The sequence below is a fragment of the Rhipicephalus sanguineus genome, chromosome 1 (genome assembly GCF_013339695.2).
Source record: "Rhipicephalus sanguineus isolate Rsan-2018 chromosome 1, BIME_Rsan_1.4, whole genome shotgun sequence".
NCBI classification, from domain to species: Eukaryota; Metazoa; Arthropoda; class Arachnida; order Ixodida; family Ixodidae; genus Rhipicephalus; species Rhipicephalus sanguineus.
This window is the reverse complement of record NC_051176.1, coordinates 159018581-159040054: the sequence shown is the minus strand read 5'-3', so window position 1 is coordinate 159040054 and position 21474 is coordinate 159018581. Positions and strand designations below refer to the sequence as shown.

Here is a 21474-nt window from a genome sequence, read left to right as displayed (position 1 = left end):
AGTTTAGATGACTGTGCTCTCGTATAAACACAACTTGTTGGTATCTAAGTGGCATAAAGACATAGCTCAGCCACAGAATAGGAGTATCTTTTAGCTGCCTCGAACATCGCCTCGACAAAATAATAAAGGTCCCATGCGAGTTCATACAGTCAGTCCATTCCTACTTCGTGCCAACTAGACAAAACTACCTGCAATTTCTTTCGAAGCATAACATGTGGGGGATATTTCCGACGCCTCACACCACAAATATTACAAATCGCGCAGTGCAGTATCCCAAAAGAGGGAGATATATTGTCCTCGAATGTAGCCAAAAAAATCGCACGAATAAGACCAGACTGTGACGCAATGCAATTTGTTGCTGTTTATACACATTATTTCGTATATACATGGTAAAAAAGTACAATATAATAGAAAGCAGCAACGCTACGTTGGACGTAAAGTACAAAAACCCCAAGGTACATCTTACGTAGAAAATCTTTAGACGACCTAGTTAATATCCCCTTGTTTTGGCGTGTCACTATACGGCATAGGGACTGGGAACCCTCTGTGCATATTTGCATGTTCAAATAGATATATGAACGTTTGAGCGTCAGTTAACATATATCGACGACGCTGGGACGCTACCCTTCCCGTACTTCGCGCATTAATAATATTCAAAGTTGCTGCGCCATTGTTGCACAAGCGAATAATCGAAACACGTGTCATCTTCGGTGCACTCGGGCGGAACGCAGAGGAAAGTCTTTCAGGTATGTCGGACGTGCACGCGCTGCCTTTCTCGATAAACTGCATACAAGGAAGACGCCGTATATGGACCCGCAGTGGTGTGCAGCCGCCACACTCGTTGTCATCCTACAGCCATTGCAGCGACTTTCGTTGCTGCAATGGCCACCGGAAGCCAGTGTGGCGGCGACAGCGCAACCCCGCGGGGCCAGACGTCCACACCAGCCCCTCGCCGTTCCAACATAAGCGCCCCTCATGGCGTGCTTTCCCAGCGTCCTTCCGAGCCAAGCTGGCCGGACGTCCACGCAGTCCCAGGCATCAGTCACTGCAACACCAACAGCACAGTGCCATGCACAGCGTGCAAAGGCAGCAGTTCTTCCAGCAGTCGTCGTCTTTCTTCTTTTCGTGCACGACCCTGCATGGAGAGAACAAGCACGCATTGAAACGAATAACGCCTTTGTTTCCTTCGCGATTGTTCCAGCCTCCTTAATTCTGGACGCTCAAAATAGCCTTCCAGACTGCTGCTGCTGATTTGGACGCATTCCCCTTGACTGGAGGAGACTGACTTTGTACTAACCGTATAGTGCTTAGTGAGGCGAGGCCTACATTCCGGGTCATGAAGACAGGACAGTAGTGGGCTCGACGAGACATTCGTAAAAAAAAAAAAAAAAAAAAAGCGGACACAAATACATCACGTGAAAAACTATCCATCAAACCATGTATGCAGCATCATTCATTATCCTTGCCTGACGAAGACGAGCTCTATTGTCGAAACATTGGTTCCAGTGACATTCCTGTTCAACAATTCCTCATCGCGTATTCATTGAAGGACACAAGTTTCAGTATAGCTGTTAGCCTGGCTCATGGTGTGTGAATGTGGTAAACAGCGCAAACGTGGAGCAAAGACTACAAAGACAGGGCCAGTACTGTCCATTTCTATAGCCCTTGTTCTGTGTCTGCGCTGTTGACAATGTTATGCAGAAACTTGAAAGTTACTATCGCACGTTTACCTTTTTGTTTTAACGTTCAATAGTTCCTTTGTTTTTTAATCGATGTCACGTAAATAGTAAGCACTTCACAAACGATAATTCAATACCACATAGGCGTACTGACGACGGGTGTCAGCTCGGTTCACATGAAATCAAAGCGGAAAACGGTGTTCCTATTCGTCGGCTGTTTTTTTTATGTCAATTCCCCTTTCTGACCATAGCTATATATACAACCGCGGACGGGCAGCATCAAGGCCAGACTGATATGCGTTTAACTGGGCGTGCCCCGTTTCCGAGAAGGGAAAACAGGCATGTCCTATAAATAATACAGATGTTGCTTCTCTTGTGTGTCCTTCTGCCATGCATGCACTGGAAGCCGCCGTGCTTCTGTGATTCAGAAATGAGTCACACAACCATGGTACAAATTAGTTCTAATTAGTCGTGATTTGTCAACCATTTTACCACCGTCAAGGCACTCGCACACTTCCTTACAAAAATGAATTAACGGAGGTTACGTAGATAACGTAAGGTCACTTTGCCAGTGTACAGATTTTAGTTTTGTCTTTGCGTAGTCTTTTTATTTCCTACAAGCGATAAGTTCATTAAATGAACCGACATTCCGCAGCATTTGAAGCATTGTACTTCGAAGTTCGAAGGCATCTTCCGTCATCTGTGACGATGAAACCGTCGCGCACATATTAGCGTCAACCTTCGCGAGAAATAATGGTAAAAAATAAATTGATCACCCGTGAGACAGCTGATTTCTTACGCCTCTCGCTTCGAGGCATACGGAAGTTTCTTTTTTTTTTTTTTTTACTGCTTCGCTTGTCGGTTTGATTTCCAAAACGATAACTGGCGTTTACAACGGTATTGAAGAACGTTTTCTCATGAAGGCAGGCCGTATAGAGTTGACTGATTTGTTTTGTTGGAATGATGAAAATACTGCTTCATTTTGACGGAGGAACCAAGTTCAACATGAAAAGATATAGAGAGCATTATGGGATCAAGACCTACTTGGTAAAAGTGGTCGGGCTGAGTGCTGCTCACTATGCAGGCCCACTCATGCACACGCACAGTTTAAGCCCTACAGTCCTCCAACACCTAATGCGCAAACGCCCTCGACGTTTCTCGACATAAATACATATAATAAACTGGCAAAATCAATTTGAGCAAGCGTTTCTCTCAAGCTGGGGCACTGGGGAGAAAATCGGTGATGCGTGGGTAATAGACTTAAATCTTTCATGGACGGTGCATATCCTTCACTGGCTACGACTATAGACACAAGTGAAGAAAAAACTAGACACATGAACACACACGAGCAACAGATCGTGAATAATTCTCGCATCGTTTTATACTTCCCTCTTTTAACATATATCGTGTTGGCGCTTCTTTACGCGCAGTACATGCGTGACAGAACAAAACAGCAGACACAAAAACTACAAATATACAAATAGATAAAAACTGCAGGAATAAAAGCATTTTCCGGTGGCAGCAACGTCGCTTCTTAACGCCTGGACGGTGCCTAGGCACCCAAAATTTCTATCCGTCGAGAATAAATTGGCCCGGACAGTTCTGCCACGACGTCATTCGCTTCCTTACAGAGACGCGCAAGAAAACTTTACGTTAACCAACAGGGCCCCATTCTAGCGCTACTAGTTAAAGAGTGCCGAACGTTCTATTGAACGGCTGTGTGGAGATTAAATGAAAGCGACGCATATAGTATACACCATTAGCCGTCGGCTGCGCCCCTCAAGCTTATGTTAGCTTTATTTTTCTTTGTCTTTCAGTTTTTACCAAGATCAGAGCACCGCTATGCCGTTAACAAGCTTCGTTAACTAGGGTGGCCTGGGCGCTATTAGTGCGCTCGTTCTCTTATTGTGCTGCGTCGTCAGGATGCGAGCACTTGTACCCCTCGTAAAGTTCGAGTGCCCCTTACGTGCTGTAATCTCGTCAGAACTGTATGTATTTCGTTGCCGCCGTGGAGCTTTTCTTCTATTTCGTTACCTTATGGTGTTTTTTTTTTCTCTCCTAAACTACGGGTGATGGTGAAATCTTCGCCGTTTTATGGGCGTTCCGAACGCGGGCAACGCCTACGTCGAAAATACATTCAAAATACGTTCCATGTGTGTGCTTGCGCTTTAACACTGTCTCTCAGCATCACGTTCAAAAGCGCAATCATTCCTCAGAGGCATTTATGAAATTCGATGTGTTTCTGTCCAATGCTATAATTATAACCAATAGCGTACGCAGTAATTCCGCTGCAAACTTATTCACTGCATGAGCGTTTCTTTGGCAACTCTGTAGGCTACTTTGTTCTGTCGACATAACCTCGATATGAGGCCGCGCCTCAAAAGCAAAAAAGAAAAAGAAAGAAAATCTAGCCTTTGAGGAACCGAACCCGAACCTGCAGAATGGTAAACAGATTACCTACATATGCTACGGAGGGATGTGTTAAAACCTCTGAGGCTTCGTCCCAGCTTGGCGAGAGCGGACCTGAGTGGTCCCCTTTCCTCGATACATCCGGCGACAGCTCATAACTGCCGCATGATTAAGCAAGCATGCAAGACTCTTGGAATGCATCATTAGCAAATTTAACTGATTACCGATGTATCCTCTTCTCTCCGTATAGGCCTATAAATTTCTGCGGTAGTCGAATAAATGAAGTCCTGTTTACTGAGCTCCGCTGTCGGGTATACCTGTCTTAAACTATATCATCTGCATGGAGTTGGTATACCTGATGATGAGGAACGTTGAGGTTTAACGTCCAAAACCACGATATGATTATGAGAGACGCCGTAAAGGAGGGCTTCGGAAATTTCGACAACCTGGGGTTGTTTAACTTGCACCTAAATCTAAGCACACGGACCTCAAGCATTTTCGCCTCCATCGAAAATGCGGCCGCCGCGGCCGGAATTCGATCCAGCGACCTGCAGGTCAGCGGTCGAGCACCATGACCACTAGACCACCGTGGCTGGTTTGGTATACCTGCATGGAGTCGGTATCGCACCCTACCCCTATAGTACACATTTCGTGGTGATGATGAGACAACAGAACGCGTCTTATTATGACGCCCTTTGAGCACCAAGTATTTCAGGAGTACCACAGAACTTGTTTGGAGTGAACCACTCCATTTCGGATATTTTGCATTTTTGAGCCTCTTCGCTAGTGCATCGTCATGTATATAAATATTTGCGCTGACTTTTTTAAATGTAAAAGGGGGACATTTGGGTGCTAAATTGTTAAATGTGTTATTTTAGTTTTTCTTTGATATAGCTAATTTTTTACTATAGTGGTTCTTTTGCTATATCAGTAATTACATTGATAATTAACTCATCCGGTTGTTGGCCAATCCCCTAGCTATTCGTATGAGCGACGTATTCATGAAGGAAAAACAAGCAAATATGTATAGTACTCACACGGTGGTGGCTTGCGGCTGCGGCGGCGGGTAGTAGGGCGCCGGCTGCTGCGGGGGTGGATAGTAGCCGCCCTGCGGCGGCATCTGGAAACCCGGCTGAGGCGGCGGATAGTAGGGGTTCTGCTGGGGGTAGCTCATCGCCAGGCGGGTCTCGGAGGCTCACTCGCTGGTGATTTCTGCGCCCAGAAAACACGCGCAGCCATGAGGCCAGCTCTTTCTTTCTTGCTTTTTTTTCTGTATTTCGTTTCGACTTCATGCAGCCGTGAACTACGAAGGCGTGGTTGACCAAATCCCTTCTGCGACGGCGGTGCAACCTTCTATTGGTGAACAGAATTAGTATTCGTCCAGACGTCCTTTTTACCACACGGTGGTGGGTGCGGCACTGTAAATTTTCATGGCATACTTCGCCTGATCGCTTCAAAGTGCACCGACATTTCTGCAAAGCCCTTCTATAACACCGAATTGAAGCTGTACCATGAGCACAAGTACGCGTTTACTAGAAATGATATGGCTATCCGAGGAGCAGTAAAAATTATCGAATTTTTTTTTTTTTACTTTTTCATGTGCAGTTTACACAGAGTGTTTTAAGCTCAGGTTGTTTTTGCGTTAACCTACTACTGATTTGACCTCTCGCAATATGCCACTAAAGGAGGCCTGTAAGATACATCAAATAAATAAATAAATAAATAAATAAATAAATAAATAAATAAATATTCCTCCTGCCCTAAGGACAACAGACGACTTGCTGATGCGCTGGCACATTTTCAATGTATAATGCCTCCATCATATGCATTTGGTCTTTTTTATAGAGACAAAATTGTTTTCAGCGCTCTTGTGAAAACTTTTCTTCGTCTTCGTTTTTGCTAGCACTGTTTTTTTTTTTTTGTCAAGTATCAACTATCGGCCCCCTTTGATCGAGAAAGGAATGCTCGGGTAGTGGGCATATATAGGCCGAGTCGCCAATGCCGTTTCTTGGGACATTCCCCTTTTTCATGCGCAAGTCGGCTCTCTCGATTGTTCCAACAGTTCTCGACCACAATTCCCGGTGCCTTGTGGAGTGGCGTTGCCTAATTGTTCTCCACCCGCCTATGCCTCGCACCTTTCGGCGTTTGCAAAATCATGTGGGTCAACCGCTAACCTCATTCCCGATATCGCAAAGCGTGTCATCTTTAGCAAAACTACACAAAACATGGCTGCCGCTAATTATGGTGGGTTCCCATTCCGTTTGAATGCACAGCTACAAAAATCTGAATCGATGCATTTAAAACGTAACTGATTTTGAAGATTCGTGAAGTTTACTGGCGTAAAGATTTTTGTCCGCGTGGACAAGCAGTATAGTAGCACGAGTGATCACGCAGGTAAAATATAGCGCTTACTTTAATATTTGAAATCTTGAATTTAAACTCTCATTGTTGTCGTTCACTACGGCTTTTTTTTTTTTTTTGTTTCGTTGAATAATGCTCCAGCGAGACGGCCTTGTCGGCAACCTCTTACCTATACACGCGTAGTGCATCAATTAGCACATGAAGGCAAGGCCGCAAAATCGCAAATTTCTATAAATGTAGTTGTTTTCTCGCGCACCATCTGCGTAATGTAAGGCGTTCAGCGTATACGGTATTACGCCGACGTGCCAACGTCGCGACGAAGATGCCGGAAAATTCACAAGGACGTGAACGGGCCACAGTTCAATCCCAATGCATCGCTTCCTAGCACCGTGTGACAACAGCTGCCTCTACAGCGCTAAATAAAACCACTCGCAGTCTGTTCCTGTACGTCGCAGGTGTAGGTGTTGTTAGCTGCAGAGTGCACAGCGGGGCTAGAGGACTCCGTTTTGGTTTTCAAGTACGCACAATGTAATAAAGGATTTGTACACTGTAAAAAAAACGGTTGGGGTAGTTTTGACGACGACAATTCGTTGTTTTTTCTCTCTCTCGCTCTCTCTCTCTTTCTTTTTACCTCGTGGGTTCGTTTCCTATATAGCCACATCGGTCATATTCAGACGGGAGCGGAAACCGAAAGAGCTATAGTCGTATACAACTTAAGAAGTCCGGAGAAGTCCCCGCTCAGATAGCCGAAGCGCGCCAGCCGATCACCTCCGCGGCTAAACAAATAGACCCACTCATGCACTCCGCAATTGTCTCCAAGGGCAGAGTCACCGGCCGTCCGGCTCATGACGTCAGTCTGGAGTGCGTGCCCATTGGTGCAGGCTTGTATGCATCCGCCTTTGAGGTGAAAATGCCGCGAACTTCTAAAGTTGTATCCGACTACAGTGTGCGCTTCGGAAGCATGTCAGTGATTAGCAAATGGTCAAAATACTCCCGAGTAGCTTACTACGGAGTTTCTCCTAGACCGAGTGTTACTGTTAAACACCATCAATCAATCAATGTTTCAAGGAACTGCATAGTAGGCTTTAATGGGAGACGGCCAACGCCGATACATCCCCCCCCCCCCCCCAAATTCCGTCTTGCCTAACCTGCTACCATGAAGTGAACAGTGATGCAACCCCATTTAACAAAAAATCATTCTCTATACCCTCCCCCTCCCCTCCACACACACACACACACACACACACACACACATACACACACACACACACGAAAAAAGGAGAGAAAGGAACCCGAAGCAGTGGACGATTATATGTCGAGGGAAAGAGGAAAGGAGCGAAAGGACGCATCAGACAGCTCTTCTGAATAGCTTCTTCCGCAAGTTTCCGCAAAGGACAGATGTATGACTACTATATTCCGCGACCGCGTACAAGTTATTGTTTTCCTACGCCATTCTCTCGTATGCATATCACACAGGTTCAATGTAACGGATAAAAATATACGTAGTTTGTCACACAATGTTATATTGCTAATCCTTTGTTGAACGTCATATACTGTTTTTTTTTTTTCTTTCTGTTGAATTTTCTTTTACTTTGAGGTCATAGTTGGCGCGTACTGCGCATATTGAGCAAAGTTTTGCGTGAATATTGCTGTGTACCGTTGCCTTCTGCTGCCTTCGTTTTATGGTGTGATGGGTCAAGTCCAACTGACATAATGCAGCTTTCATTTCGCTATCCTTTTTCTCTTATAGAACACATGGGGCTATATACGAGACGGTGAAAAAAAAATCAACTCAACCGAAAGCAATCCATATTTTGCCACTACGAAGTCACCCTTTCGAGACACGCAGAGACGCCGGAGCGTGTTCGGTGCCGCCCTCTGAAGTCGTGCGTTCGCTAAGACTACGAGCGGCGCAACCATTGTCTTTCGGGGCACCATTGCCCCGGCCACAAAACACACGTACTGCCATGCAGATAGTGCACACTCGTATTGCTGAGCGCGATAATAAGTTCGGAATGGCGTGTTTTTTTTACTCTAGCGGAAGATCTATGTATACATATACCTATACCAGTCCTCTTTATGTCGTTAATTTCCGCTTTCAGGTCCAGCTGCCGCAAAACAATGGGCCACCCCGTCACGGTCGCGTGCTGTCTGCACAGCTGCGCACACACCACCCATGCACAGGAAGAGACGGCCGCGCTGCATTCCCACCTAACACGCATGCGCCGTGCGTGCCGAGGCCTCAGCAACACGGCGACAGCGCAGCGCTCAATCGGCACGGGGCGCGGTTACAGCTGGCGTTGTCAAGTGTAGCCCAAGTGGGGCCACACGGGGAGCACAGCGAGACATATTTATAGCGATTTATTGGCGAGAGAATGGAGCTGTCGCTGAGACCAGGAAGCGCAATATGTCGCTGAATGACGCGCTGATGTAGCGCTTTGAACGGGTGGCACGGACGAGGTGTGTCCCTTTTCCTGCTGGTATCACGCGCCTGTTATGATACTCTGGAGGACAACTTGAAGTTAAACACCGGAAGTTTCCGGTATGGGTTCGACGAACAGACGACACACGGGGCAGCTTATCTGGATCTCGTTATATGAAGACTTATGAAGATTTTAACGTGCACTGAGGAAACACAGTACACGGGCCTCTAGCATGTCGCATCCATCGAAATGCGACCGCCACGGCCGGGATCGAACCCGTGTCTTTCAGATCAGTAGCCGAGCACCGCAAATACTATATCGCCGCGGCAGCTAAGAATAAATATCCATTTATTCTTCCCATATAACATATGCTTTTTGTGTGTGGCAACGCTACATTCGCCGATATCCGACAGTGAACCCGTACTCAAGGTTTCTGCGGTTGATATGTCCCTTGTAGATATTCGTTTCCGAAGTTGGTCGCGAAACACGTTGACATCCCTCATTAGTGTCCCTCCCTGCCCCATCAAAACAAAAAGCATCCCGCGTGCTTTGGTCGAATATGCGTGAGCACCAATGAATTTCGGCACAATACTTCGAACTGCTAAGTTAACAAACCTTGACCACAGGTTGGCTTGGATTTATGAATCGCCATGTGGCCGGTGAAGCATTTAATTAAATGTTTTATTCGTCAATGTTATTACCAAAGTGCTGTGATTGCGTATGACAAACCCGCCGTGATGTCGGCACCACCGCTAATACGTTGCCGAAAAAAATCCTTTTACTCTCACATTTTTCTCGGAAAATTTCCGGAAATTTCGAAACAGCCCGTAAGTAACCTACTTTCTCATCGCAACTGATGGCCACATATATATAAATGTTCCTACATTTACCAATTTTCCAATTAAGACAACAGGACCGAGAAATAGAATATAAACCAAACTATGACGGCGTTAAGCGTCCCCGACAAATTCTTAGCCCGCTGTGGGTTTTCTGTGGGCATGCATCTGGTCAACAGTTCAGGAAGTCACCTACGAACGCAGAAGGAATCCAGGAAAGAAAAAAAAAAAGTCAGGCATAAGGCAGCAGACTGCGGCGATGTTTTTTCCATGCAGGCACACGCACTGGAGCAGAATCGTAAGCAACCTTGCAGGAAAATAGCCGACTGTTCCTTTTCGAGCGATTCGCCTCAGCAGCAACCTACACGGTACCGAGGGGGAAAAATCAGCAGCAAGGAAGCCATCATCCGCCACAGGCGTCGTACACGCCTTTTATGCAAAGTATTCACTTGCTCCGTTGCTCGAACGATCTAAGGCGTTGCTGAGTGCACCTAGCATGGTATATCTTTACTGTGTACTTACAACGCGCGATTCTGCAGGGGCGGCACATTCCGAGCACAAACGGTGTCGACGTGCCCACAGATATGTCGCAACGTATGCATAGGCATACGTGAAACTGGCGACGCGTTCTTTGTCAGTCTTTTTTTTTCCTCTCTCTCTCTCTCTCTCTCTCTCTCTCTGCGGTGATGTTTTTTAAGAGGAAAACCCCGCGCACAACCGGAGGTTGGCCCAATCCGGTCTAAAGATAAACGCAGTGTTCCCACGCGCTGGCGAAAGTCCAGGGAATTTCTACCCTCGCGACGTCGGCTACGAAGAGAAACGCATCGAGTCAACGCATTCGAGCCACCTGAGAAACTTTCATAACTGTACGAGGTCTGTAGCGATTGAAGACTAAAGCAACTTGATCCCGAACCTGCGCCAAAACAGTGGCACTGTTCGCAAGTAACCGAGAGAAACATGAAATTATTTAGCTAGTATACACAGTTCGAAGACGGCGTGTGAAGCGCCTCGATTGCTCATTCTTATATTTATTACTTAATTATAAGTTGCTTCTTTTGTTTCTGAGGGGCTTCAGCTTGACCCAAAGAATTAATGCGCAGTTGATTAGATTTACTTTGTTCGCGGCCCTGTAAATACTTGCTGAAATTGCGACGTATTCAAGGATTACTCTTCGTTGCTGTCTTTTCACTTTGTGTTTGGGAGACTTGTCCAGAAATTTCTCATTAACAGAACAGGTGCACGTCTAGCTCCCATGGTTTTAATCGTAAGGCATTCAAAGATGATAATCGGAGGCATAAAAATAACGAAGATTCGCTTTTCCTACTCGACAAAAAGCTTTTCGAGCTAATTAAACTTGAAATATGAGCACCAAATACGCATGCGTTACTTAACATACCGCGCGGTCATTCGTACCTCTGGCATGCAAGTACGTCGTACAGTCAAGCATAGTACTTTTGTAGCGTGTTAGTTCCGCGTCATCTGATGGAAATGAGTCGTGTGGCATCAAACGTCACGCTGCCACACCACGTCGCAGCACAACGTCTGATGTATAGCAAGTTGGATCAGGTACATAGACCTCAATACGCCTATATATACTTTAAATTACTAGCATGTTTTATACGCGGTAAACACAAAAGCGCTCGCCGCCGATGGCCGTGTCAAGCGTAGCTATTCACGTCGCAATGTCCACTGGTTGCTGCGAAACTAAAACACTGGTCTGTAGTGAACTTAAATGCCACTCCACCCCTATCCCCTACAAGTTAAGCCGCACGTGCAAAATAAAGCGCTGGCGAGGTAAGCTCTGCACTAGTTCGTGATTCCTTGAACTAGCTTTGCTGGTTCAAGGCGTCGAGCCAATAAGTCAAAGAAAGAAAGAAAGAAAGAAAGAAAGAAAGAAAGAAAGAAAGAAAGAAAGAAAGAAAGAAAGAAAGAAAGAAAGAAAGAAAGAAAGAAAGAAAGAAAGAAAGAAAGAAAGAAAGAAAGAAAGGAATGGAAATCTAGTTTTGCGGGAGGGAAACATTTATCGCATGTCCATTGACATGCTAGTAACGTAAAACGTGGTCACGCAAAGCTTTCCTCAAAATGTATGCGCTGAACGCATGCATGCAAGAATGCTGCTGCCGTCTTTACTGTACGCGACTCTCCTTTCTGCGCTCGCTGGCACTCTCTCAAAATATTAATTCTTCCCCTACGAGTACGTGATGCTGCCATCGAAAGGAAAAGTTTCAAGCGGCTGGTCATTTGAGCTTCCGAAGGACAAAAAACCAGTCCGGCGACCGCATATGCGTTTAGAGGACAAACAAATGAGTCACCATTTAACGTCTCTTCACCTACGAAACAATGTCGCTGTCCGAGAAGAAACAGCGACAACTTTTTTTTTTCCTTTTTTTGTCTCAGCACATCAGCTAAAAGTCTATTCTAAACAGTCACAAACTGACAACGAAAATATCACTCCAAGCAACAGCGTAATGCAAACACTCGGGAATAAACACTGCGCACAAAAAGAACGCCATGGAGAAAAGAACGCGAGTACCAACAGCTGCTGTTCTCTCTATATAGTGTGACGTTCTTTTTGCGCGCAATATCATTATTCCTGAAGATGAACAATCAACCCAACACCACGTCCTGTGAGCACACTCAGTGAAAAGATATAAGCTTCGTTGAAACGGGTTGTAGTGGCCGTAATGTCCGAGCCTGTAGTCTGTTCTTTTCTAACCTAACGGAACGCATAAATGTACATATGTAGATGCGGAAGCGTGACGTGCGAGATCTGCTGGCGTTCCTCGACTTATTCTGGACGAACAGCACGACATGAAAAATGCCAGTTATCATGCCGTGACCAGAATAGGAGGAAATCGAATGCAAAGAAATAGAGATCAAGACTTCGCAAAGTCGCCGCCTTGTAGGAACCGTTTTTGTGAACGCCGGAGCGTAAAGCTGTCGGAAAGTAGCTTATTCACGAGTACCTCCTTAATTGAAGCCGCAATACATGTCTCGAAATGCGCGCGGCACTGAGTCCGGTGCTATGGTCCTGAGTGTTAGTAATAATTGATGGGGTTTAACGTCCCAAAACCACGATACGATTATGAGAGACGCCGTAGTGGAAGGCTGCGGAAATTTTGACCACCTGGGGTTCTTTCACGTGCACCTAAATCTAAGTACACGGGCCTCGAGCATCTCCGCCTCTATCGAAAACGCGGCCGCCGCGGTTGGGATTCGATCCCGCGACCTGCGGGTCAGCAGCCGAGCACCATAACCACTAGACTACCATGGCGGGTGTGGTCCTGAGGGTTAGGTTCCGAGTTGTGAAAGCCGCATTCTAATAAGGAGTGAATGTAGAAACACTCACGTATTTCTTATCTAATCTGTAGTCCTCCTCTACAGCATCCCTCGCAACCCAGGTGCTGCTTGGAGGCTCTAAATGAAGCAAAGATTACTTTTAAGGGCTCGTTTTTCTTTGTTAGACACAATATTAATGAGAACTAACAGACAGCAATGCCAAGGAAAGTATACTTTCCTTGGCATTGCTGTCTGTTAGTTCTCATTAATATTGGAGGCTCTAAACCACATGAATCGGATCGCTGAAGGGTCCGTGCTTACGTGCAACTTATGGCTCGCAAGCGCGGACTCCTCACATCCGTCAGTCGTACGGAATATAGAGAAGGCGAAGAACTGCACTCACCGATGCCACGAATGCGAAAGTTATCCGTTTTTCCGTCTGCGACCACCTAGGAGCAACGCCGCAGCAGTACCGCAACGGGAAAGTCTTGTGGAGGTGGGGGCTAGCGAGGCGTCACGCGGGCTGGCGCGCGGCAATAGGACAGCCACATGGAGGGCGAAGGGGGAAGGGGGAGGCTGATTCACGTGTGACGGCGTTTTCTCTTCTCGTCTAGCTGTTTTTCGTACCGCCCTGGGACAGACGCCTTGGCTCGAATGGCGACGGAGACCCCGTTTGGAAATAGAACGGATGGCGCACCGGCGCGCGCAAGCGGCTATAGGTGGGAGTGGGCAGCACGACGCCATCGTGCATCGGGGCACTCGAGCATGGTGCGAGCCTCGCCACGCACTCGCAATACATGCTCGCCCACGTCCTCTCCGAAACGTCTATGCCTTTCACGCGCAAATTCTATCCAGCGCCTTGCGGGACCGCGCCAAGGTGGTACGTAGTCAGCACGCCCCTAAGCCCACTTAAACGAAAGTATTTCGCGACTCTGAAGAAGGCGGCTCGCAAGTACGCCCTGTGTCAAACGCATACAGGTAACATCCCTCGAGGCCACATGTGACCGCGGGCTGCGTCTGTGCGGTTCCTGCTGCATCCTTAACAATAAAAAATTCTGGAGATGGGTTGAAAAGTTTGTGCTCTCGTTGGCAGAGTGGTCCTGCCAGGCAAACCTTTCGCTTCACGGGTGAACGTCAAGCATTTTTTTTTTTCTCTTCCGCCTCCTCTGCGGTACGTATCTGACATTCCAACCCCTGTGGCCGATTATTTCGCATCTGAATCTCCCTCTCAACGTCTATTTCAAGCTAGGTTTCTTCACTCTATAGGTCATACAGGGTATCTATACGCCGTCGACTACCTACATCAACGCAATAAACGGGAACGTCGGTATTTATGCAACGTTCGACATAAAACAGTAGAGCGGAAGATAGTTGTTCTCTTGCCATGGAACACGGGCTTTGTGTTGAGTGCCGTCACCGTGCGAATTCGCTTAAACATAAACCGACGTTTGCCCGTACAAGGTGGGGTAAAGTGGAGGTCATTGGGAGAGGCTTCCGTCCTGCAGTGGACATAAAACAGGCTGGCAGTGATGGTTATGATGACGATAATAATGATGACGACGACCAAGCTTTCCAAAATGATGCCGCACCAGCAAGACAAACGCCGTGTATAGACAGTCTCCACTTTCGCGTTCTAGGAACACAGTTGTCCTGCTCGCTCTTTCATATCAGATCGCAAGGGCAAACCTTCAGGGGCGATCACTTTCAGTCTGTTGAAGTCGATGTTATCCAGACATGATATTCGCTGACAGACACAGAAGTAGAAAACAGGTAAATAGTGCGCCGAGCTGCTGATTATTCACCTGCACAATCCTTCACTGAGCACAACACGTAGCAGTGACTCAGTATATAGCTATACGGCAGCTTGCTGCTGAAAACAAAGTCGCAGGCTTTATTCTCGAGTCCAACGACCCCATTCCTATGAGAAAAAAAAAATGGAAAAGCACACTTATATTGCAATTTCGGTGCACGTCAACGGACCTCAGAGAGCCTAAATTATTCAGACGAAAACAGCACTACCTAAATAGACGAAACAAAAAGGAGCACACAAACATGAATGGCGCTGACAGTAACAACTGCATGCATTCCTTGAGACGCCTCGCCTTTTGTACACATCCAGTTGAAGAGAATATATATTCACGGCAACTTTGTCCACATTACCGTTGTGCTTTTTTCTCGAGAGCAAGCTAGCTGTGCCTGACTTAGGCAGCTAACCATTCAGCTGACTAGATTTAGGTGCACGTTAAAGAACCCCAGGTGGTCGGAATTTCCGGAGCCCTCCGCTACGGCGTCTCTCATAATCAGATCGTGGTTTTGGGACGTTAAACCCCAGATATTATTATAACCATTCAGCTGACGAGGATGAATGCAATACTTAATTTCACTGGATTCCAGGTCACTGCGCAGTCATCGGCAACAGCGCAGATAAAGCTGAGCAAACTACTGACCAACATAAGTGCATATGAGCACCACTGTCGAGAACTGACGCAACGCGGAAATTTCGCTCGAGATGGTTGCGTCATACTTCGGCAAATGAGTCCATTCAGTTTCAACGACAGGATGGAAAACTAGGCCAGTTTGTAAACGGTCATGGCGAAATGCGCGACTGAGGATATACCGCGGGAAATGTAGACAGACAGGACGATCACATTTATCAACTCGCGCTGGCATTCATTCGACCATTATGTTTCTTCACCTCACATCCGGACTATCTCGTCGCGAACCAGTTTTACCGTATCACTGGCAATTGAAATTGGTGAAGCCCTTTTGCCATTCAAAACTGCTTCACGGAATCATAAGCTATTTGCGCGGCAGCTGTCTACGTCCTTTTTCATATGTTCGATACCATGCTACATTAAAAAAGTCGTAGGCGGCTAGATTAGATAGATAGATAGATAGATAGATAGATAGATAGATAGATAGATAGATAGATAGATAGATAGATAGATAGATAGATAGATAGATAGATAGATAGATAGATAGATAGATAGATAGATAGATAGATAGATAGATAGATAGATAGATGATAGATAGATAGATAGATAGATAGATAGATAGATAGATAGATAGATAGATAGATAGATAGATAGATAGATAGATAGATAGATAGATAGATAGATAGATAGATAGATAGATAGATAGATAGATAGATAGATAGATAGATAGATAGATAGATAGATACGCTCAAACTCGCAGAAGTTCGCTAAGAAATGCTTCGCATTTAATACGTAAATTACATTAAAATGGTTTTAACCCAGGTATACTATAGATGGTGCAAATGCGTATTATACGTATAACAAATCAGTTTCAACTGACACGGCTGCCCATTAACAGGAGGCGTTACCAGTGTTTAGAAACGATGTTCTGGGTGCTCGCACAGCAGAGACTTGCATACGATTAGAGAGACAAAGCTAGTTAGCGCACCTGCATGCAGCGAAATACCAAAAAAATGTATCAAGGAATGACAGCACGTTTACGCCTTAAGGCGGGTATACATATATACAGCCGACCATATAAGTATTGAGCGAGCTTGATCGCTCGCAGCGTGGCAGCATACATGTCACCACCAATGCTGCCGTATACGGATCTGACTGAGCCTCGTGTTATTCTGGCAGACGTTCACACAAGCACGATTCCGTTAGGCTAAAACTACCTGTTATCACTGAACACCGCATGTAGTGCGTCTCAGCGCAAGCTATAATTTCTTACCGCTGCCCTCATCCCGACAACTAGACATTGCCATATGCGTCAGATACTGGCTTGCTTGCTGCGTGTTTATTGGCATAAAGGTGAGATAAACATGAGCGGTCATCTCAAGACTGCCTCAATTACCAATAAAGATAACCCCAAAGCTATCTAGCTACAAGGCGAAAGTTTATTCTTTGTTTCATTTTTCCCGAGGCCAAATGTTCCTTTTTTTTCATAGCAGGTGCGCTTGTCAACACACACGTCACCCTAATGGATTGTATTGTCTGACCCGAACAAAAAATGCAACCCGCTGCATGAGGGACATATTTTCCTACCGCAGGTTAAGTGACCAGCATCCGAGACTGGGGGCAAAATGAACGACAGCTTCCTAAAGTGTGTTTCTGACAACTTTCGTAACTTGTACGCACGTTCCGGTGTGGGCGAAATGCAAGTCCCCAACCACGGTATGCCGCCTAATCAGGCCGTAATTTTGGCACGTATATATATATATATATATATATATATATATATATATATATATATATATATATATATATATATATTTCCAGAATTTTCACGCAGTGACGTACGTCCCACCACAATGAAGCGGAGAACGTCAGCACACGACAGTCGGAAACGCGATGTGCTTACTCGTCCGCGTTGCGCATATCAGCCCGAACAGCTTGATGCAATGGCGCTTACTTCAAGCTTGGTGACTGTGGACTATTCACCCTTCACGACAGCTCTATATATTAAGCTCTTGTCTGAGCTCCGGCGTTCATAGAAAGCACAAAGAATGAATCATTCGCGCGTGCTGTTCCTCCAGACGGCTGTCTGAAGGGACTATACAGTTGGTGCGCCTGTAATATACGAAGCACAAACAACATAAGCACCCGTCGAGAACGATGCGCGGTGCACAATACATAGAATGCGGATGCAGTGAACCGCTCACTGGCAACGCATCACCGCAGCAGGGTTCTATTGTTCCCTTCAGGGAACCAGCGACGTTGCGCGGACTTTGTACCCGCGGAGACCTCTTGTAGTGCAAGACCTGGTCCGGGCGTCCCCTGGCTGATATTCGCTGTCGCCACAAAAAGATATAGGCGCAAGAATGACGGCACAGACCCTCCCGCGCCAAAAGGGCTTGAGTTTTTAGTATAAAAAAAACTTACCCTACTGAAAGCGTTCCGTATGCCAGTACCATAATTCCATATGTTTCGTACGGAATCCATATGTTTTCCGTATATTTTCCATATATTTTCCGTACATTTCCGTAAGAATCATACGGAAACATACGGAATTATGGTACTGACTTACGGAGCGTTTTCAGTAGGGTTATGCAACAGAAACTTATTCCCACACTTCCACCGTGGCTACTTTCGCAGTCCCGACTGTCCAAGTGCTGTCGGACGCGAACTAAACGTGCGTCAGCAAATAGCAGTCGCTTTGTAAAGTAGCGATTGATATAAAACTGAAAGATGTCCATTTTTGTCCTCAGCGTTGTTTTCGTCTTGACATGCTGTGCGGTGTCCTATAACTGCGAGATATAAATATGTCCATCGATTACAGGTGCTCTAATTATATTCGCCGATTACTTAGGAAAAGACTATAAAGTGTAGGAAAATATTCAAATAGAAAACGTATAACGGCATTCTTATTCATGAAATCAAGAACTACGGACCGAAATGGCCTCACTTGAAGTTATATGTCACAGAGCTTGCAACTAAATTCAGGCGAAGTCTAGCAACCAGCAAAAGCTCAAAAAGATGTATTTACTGCTCGTTTGACATTGATTGTTGTTTACTTCGTTAACCAGTACATACCGCTGTTAAGCATTGCTCGTCCTCAGAGTTTACAACATGTCAACATAAAAATCACGTATTATTTTACAGCGAAAGCTGTTACGAGATAACAGCTAATTTTGGTGGCGTAGTTGTCCGCCGCCGTCGTCGCCGGTGTCCGTAACCGCTATCGCGCGAAATGAGAAAAAAATATTCAGCACCGAGCAGGACTTGAACCCAGGATCTCTGCGTGGCAGTCGAGTATTCTAACACAGAGCCACGGCGGTGCTTGAAACCCTTTCGCAAAAAGACCCGATACAGGTGTCATATCGGGCAAGGAATCACGTTAACAGAAGTAATATAGCGTGGTAGAAGCGTAAAATACCAACCAGGCGTCACACAATGCGAATTGCGTAACGGGTGGGTCGTTTAAAGCTTCCAACCCACTACAAAGGGCTCAGTCATAATTCTTCATCGTCATCAGCCACAGCATAAAAAATGTGCACAAAAATGCGTTACAGATGTATAGCGGGTATCTCGCTTCTCCGCATAATGCCTAATAACGGAATAGTGGTTGTTTCCGTACTTCGCAAAAATTGTGATTTATGACGTAATGGGTACCTTGCAAGTGGACTTGTAGTAGTTGCCCCAAGAGAGCTTACATCGGTCTCTAGAAGGGCCGCTCTTCCAGCTTTCGCTGTGACTGTGCTGCGTGTTCCACGTAGGCCTGGTGTTTCTTTTTTATAGCGAGATCTCACAGTAAATTTTCGTAAAACACTGGAAGTGTTAATGCATTTCACCGAAAGAAAAGCTTTTTTTTAAGGCGGCTCATTTTTGGAGGACTTAAAATAATAATAATAAAAAACTCACAGGGTCCCTCATGCATTCGCCTAAGACGACTGGAAGGCGAAAGCCATCTTTTTCTTCTCAGTCGATGTATTGATCCTGCCCCGACCCCCCTCCCCCCCGAAAGCTTTCTGCACCTACCGTGGTTTTGCACTGCCCCCATGATCGGCCCACGTTTGACCAAGCGGTATTGTCGTGCGGTGACGTCATGATGACGTCACAAATGTTCGCGATATGTGACGTCATATGGTGACGTCATCACGTGATATTTTTTGCATCACTCTTGTTGACGCCGACGCCGCCGTCGGTCAATTTTCGCGTTTTATGAGGCATCTAAGGCTTTCGCCTCAATTCCGCTGTCCTCTAACCATGCAGCCGGGAGGGGAGTCCCCCCCCTCCGTTAAGAGATGGAGCCCGGAGACTCTCCTCCTCTGTCTCTACTGTCAATACATGCACTTTCTTATTTGTGCTAGTACAGCAATCCATGTAGCGGCTTTCTGCAGCCTAGGCGACAAACATTCAAGCGCCTAATGCTATATTGCAACATTCAAGCGCCTAATGCTCTATTGCATAACAAGTGTATCCTGTGTTTAATCAAAAAAAGCGCATGAACAAAACTACTCCGAAGCGCGCACTCGTGATGTTCCGGCAACGAAATGCGTACGTAGGACGCTGGACGTCTGATTGATACATGAGATAAATGAATGAATTTCGCTAATGCTTATCTCGGTTGGATCTTAAACAGGTCGAGCGCAGACGGGCGCCAGAAAGGACCGAATATTCTCGGCAAAAGACGACTGAGCTCTGCACTGTCTGGAGGACGGCAAAATGGGCCCATTATTAGCCGCTGAAACGGGTCCATTATTAACCCCCCCCCCCCCCCCCCCACTAGAAATTTTCAATTTTGCATGTGTCTATACAGACACACATACAAACACACGCACGAACATACATCAAATGTGTTGAACTCTACCCCCGAAAAATATTTCTGGCTACGCCCCTGGTAAGGAGCACGGACAGCTTACAAAAAGTTCCGAGCCTACAGCGCAGCGTACCTGACTGGTCATGTCGTCGAGATGCGTTCTAGAGCCCCGTGTATTACTTTCATTGCTCCGGAATGTCGGAGATTGTGTTACGGTACTCTTTAAGTTGGCCGAGAAACTTGCAGGTTAGGGCAAGTCAGTGGCATGAGCTCCAATTTGTAGCGCGACGATTAGACTTGGGGGAGGCAAAGGAAAACAAGACGACTCTCGCGCGTTAGTTGGAGGACACAATTGCAGTTTAGCAGTGAGACACAGAAAACGGTAGAGACGAGGACAGTGCAGTCTCCATCTCTTCCGAAGTCCGTAATCTCAGCGCTGTTCTATTCGTACACTTTCCTTCACTTTGGAACGCCAGGCGTGCAACGTATGAGCTCTGCAATTGGACCCGGCGACTGATCTTGACCACGGGCGGATTCAGAGAGGGGCCCGAATGTTCTGACACCGCTCCCCCTTATTTTTGTTAATGTATGCCCCAGGAAGTGGACCTATCAGGTCTTCCCCTCAGCTGACCCCGCCCCCTTTCCCAAAAGCTGACCCCCCTCTTCGGTAAAATCCTGTATCCGCCCCTGATCTTGATACTAGTGCACTCAGACTGTTTCGGAACATATTACGAAAAGTTTACCAAATGAAATCTCCAAGTAAGAACGGCCAATGCATCTGCATACTGTGCGGAATAATATCAGGTCAGTAATAACACTGTCAGCCCGCGGAAGCGGATGGACTGCGTGGGCAGCCAGAGAGAAGACACGGTGCAAGCACCACTGTCGCGGTGCCGAACAGCACACATAAGCAAGGTACCAGCGCCTCGAGAGAAGCACACAACGAACCATCCGCTCACCTCTTCGAGGGCGTGTTCCTCTCGTGCACTCCGCAGGGTGACGAATATGCGTTCCAGTCAGCGCGCAGCAGTACCTAGCGGTGTGCCCCTTGCCCGGTAGAGCGGCAACTCTTTGTCCTGTTTTCAAAGCGAGCTCGACTCACGGCAGCTTCGTGACGCAGCCGTGACGCGTGCCCCACCGACTCCACTGTCGTTGCCGCTAGCGCCGCCAGCGCTGCCAGCTGACGTCACGCCACCCACGTAAATGTATGCGTATCGTGCGTACTCCGCCGATCTGCCCGCATGATCGAGG

At 46.5% G+C, this 21474-nt stretch overlaps 1 protein-coding gene across 2 annotated transcripts; it reads right to left on the bottom strand.

The window, feature by feature from the left end:
* Positions 1-346: 346 nt before the first annotated feature.
* On the bottom strand, positions 347-21391 carry LOC119401178 (cysteine-rich and transmembrane domain-containing protein 1). 2 transcript variants are annotated; one of them, XM_037667886.2, is made up of 3 exons: positions 21183-21391; positions 5126-5300; positions 347-1135 (listed from the first exon to the last, which is right to left on the bottom strand). In XM_037667886.2, the coding sequence occupies exons 2-3, from the start codon at positions 5260-5262 to the stop codon at positions 1039-1041; spliced, it is 234 nt and encodes a 77-aa protein (XP_037523814.1). In that variant the 5' UTR covers positions 5263-5300; positions 21183-21391; the 3' UTR covers positions 347-1038. The 2 variants fall into 2 exon arrangements, with proteins under 2 accessions (XP_037523814.1, XP_037523815.1); XM_037667887.2 differs by lacking the exon at positions 21183-21391 and adding an exon at positions 13391-13536.
* Between the last annotated feature and the right edge of the window lie 83 nt (positions 21392-21474).

What these genes read in the sequence shown, in the direction of transcription:
- LOC119401178 (XM_037667886.2), bottom strand. Translation starts at nt 5,262, where the DNA reads ATGAGCTACCCCCAGCAGAACCCCTACTATCCGCCGCCTCAGCCGGGT. An exon ending in CAGCCGCAAGCCACCACCGT is followed by an intron (nt 1,136 to 5,125) that starts GTGAGTACTATA and finishes CTCTCCATGCAG; the next exon opens with GGTCGTGCACGAAAAGAAGA.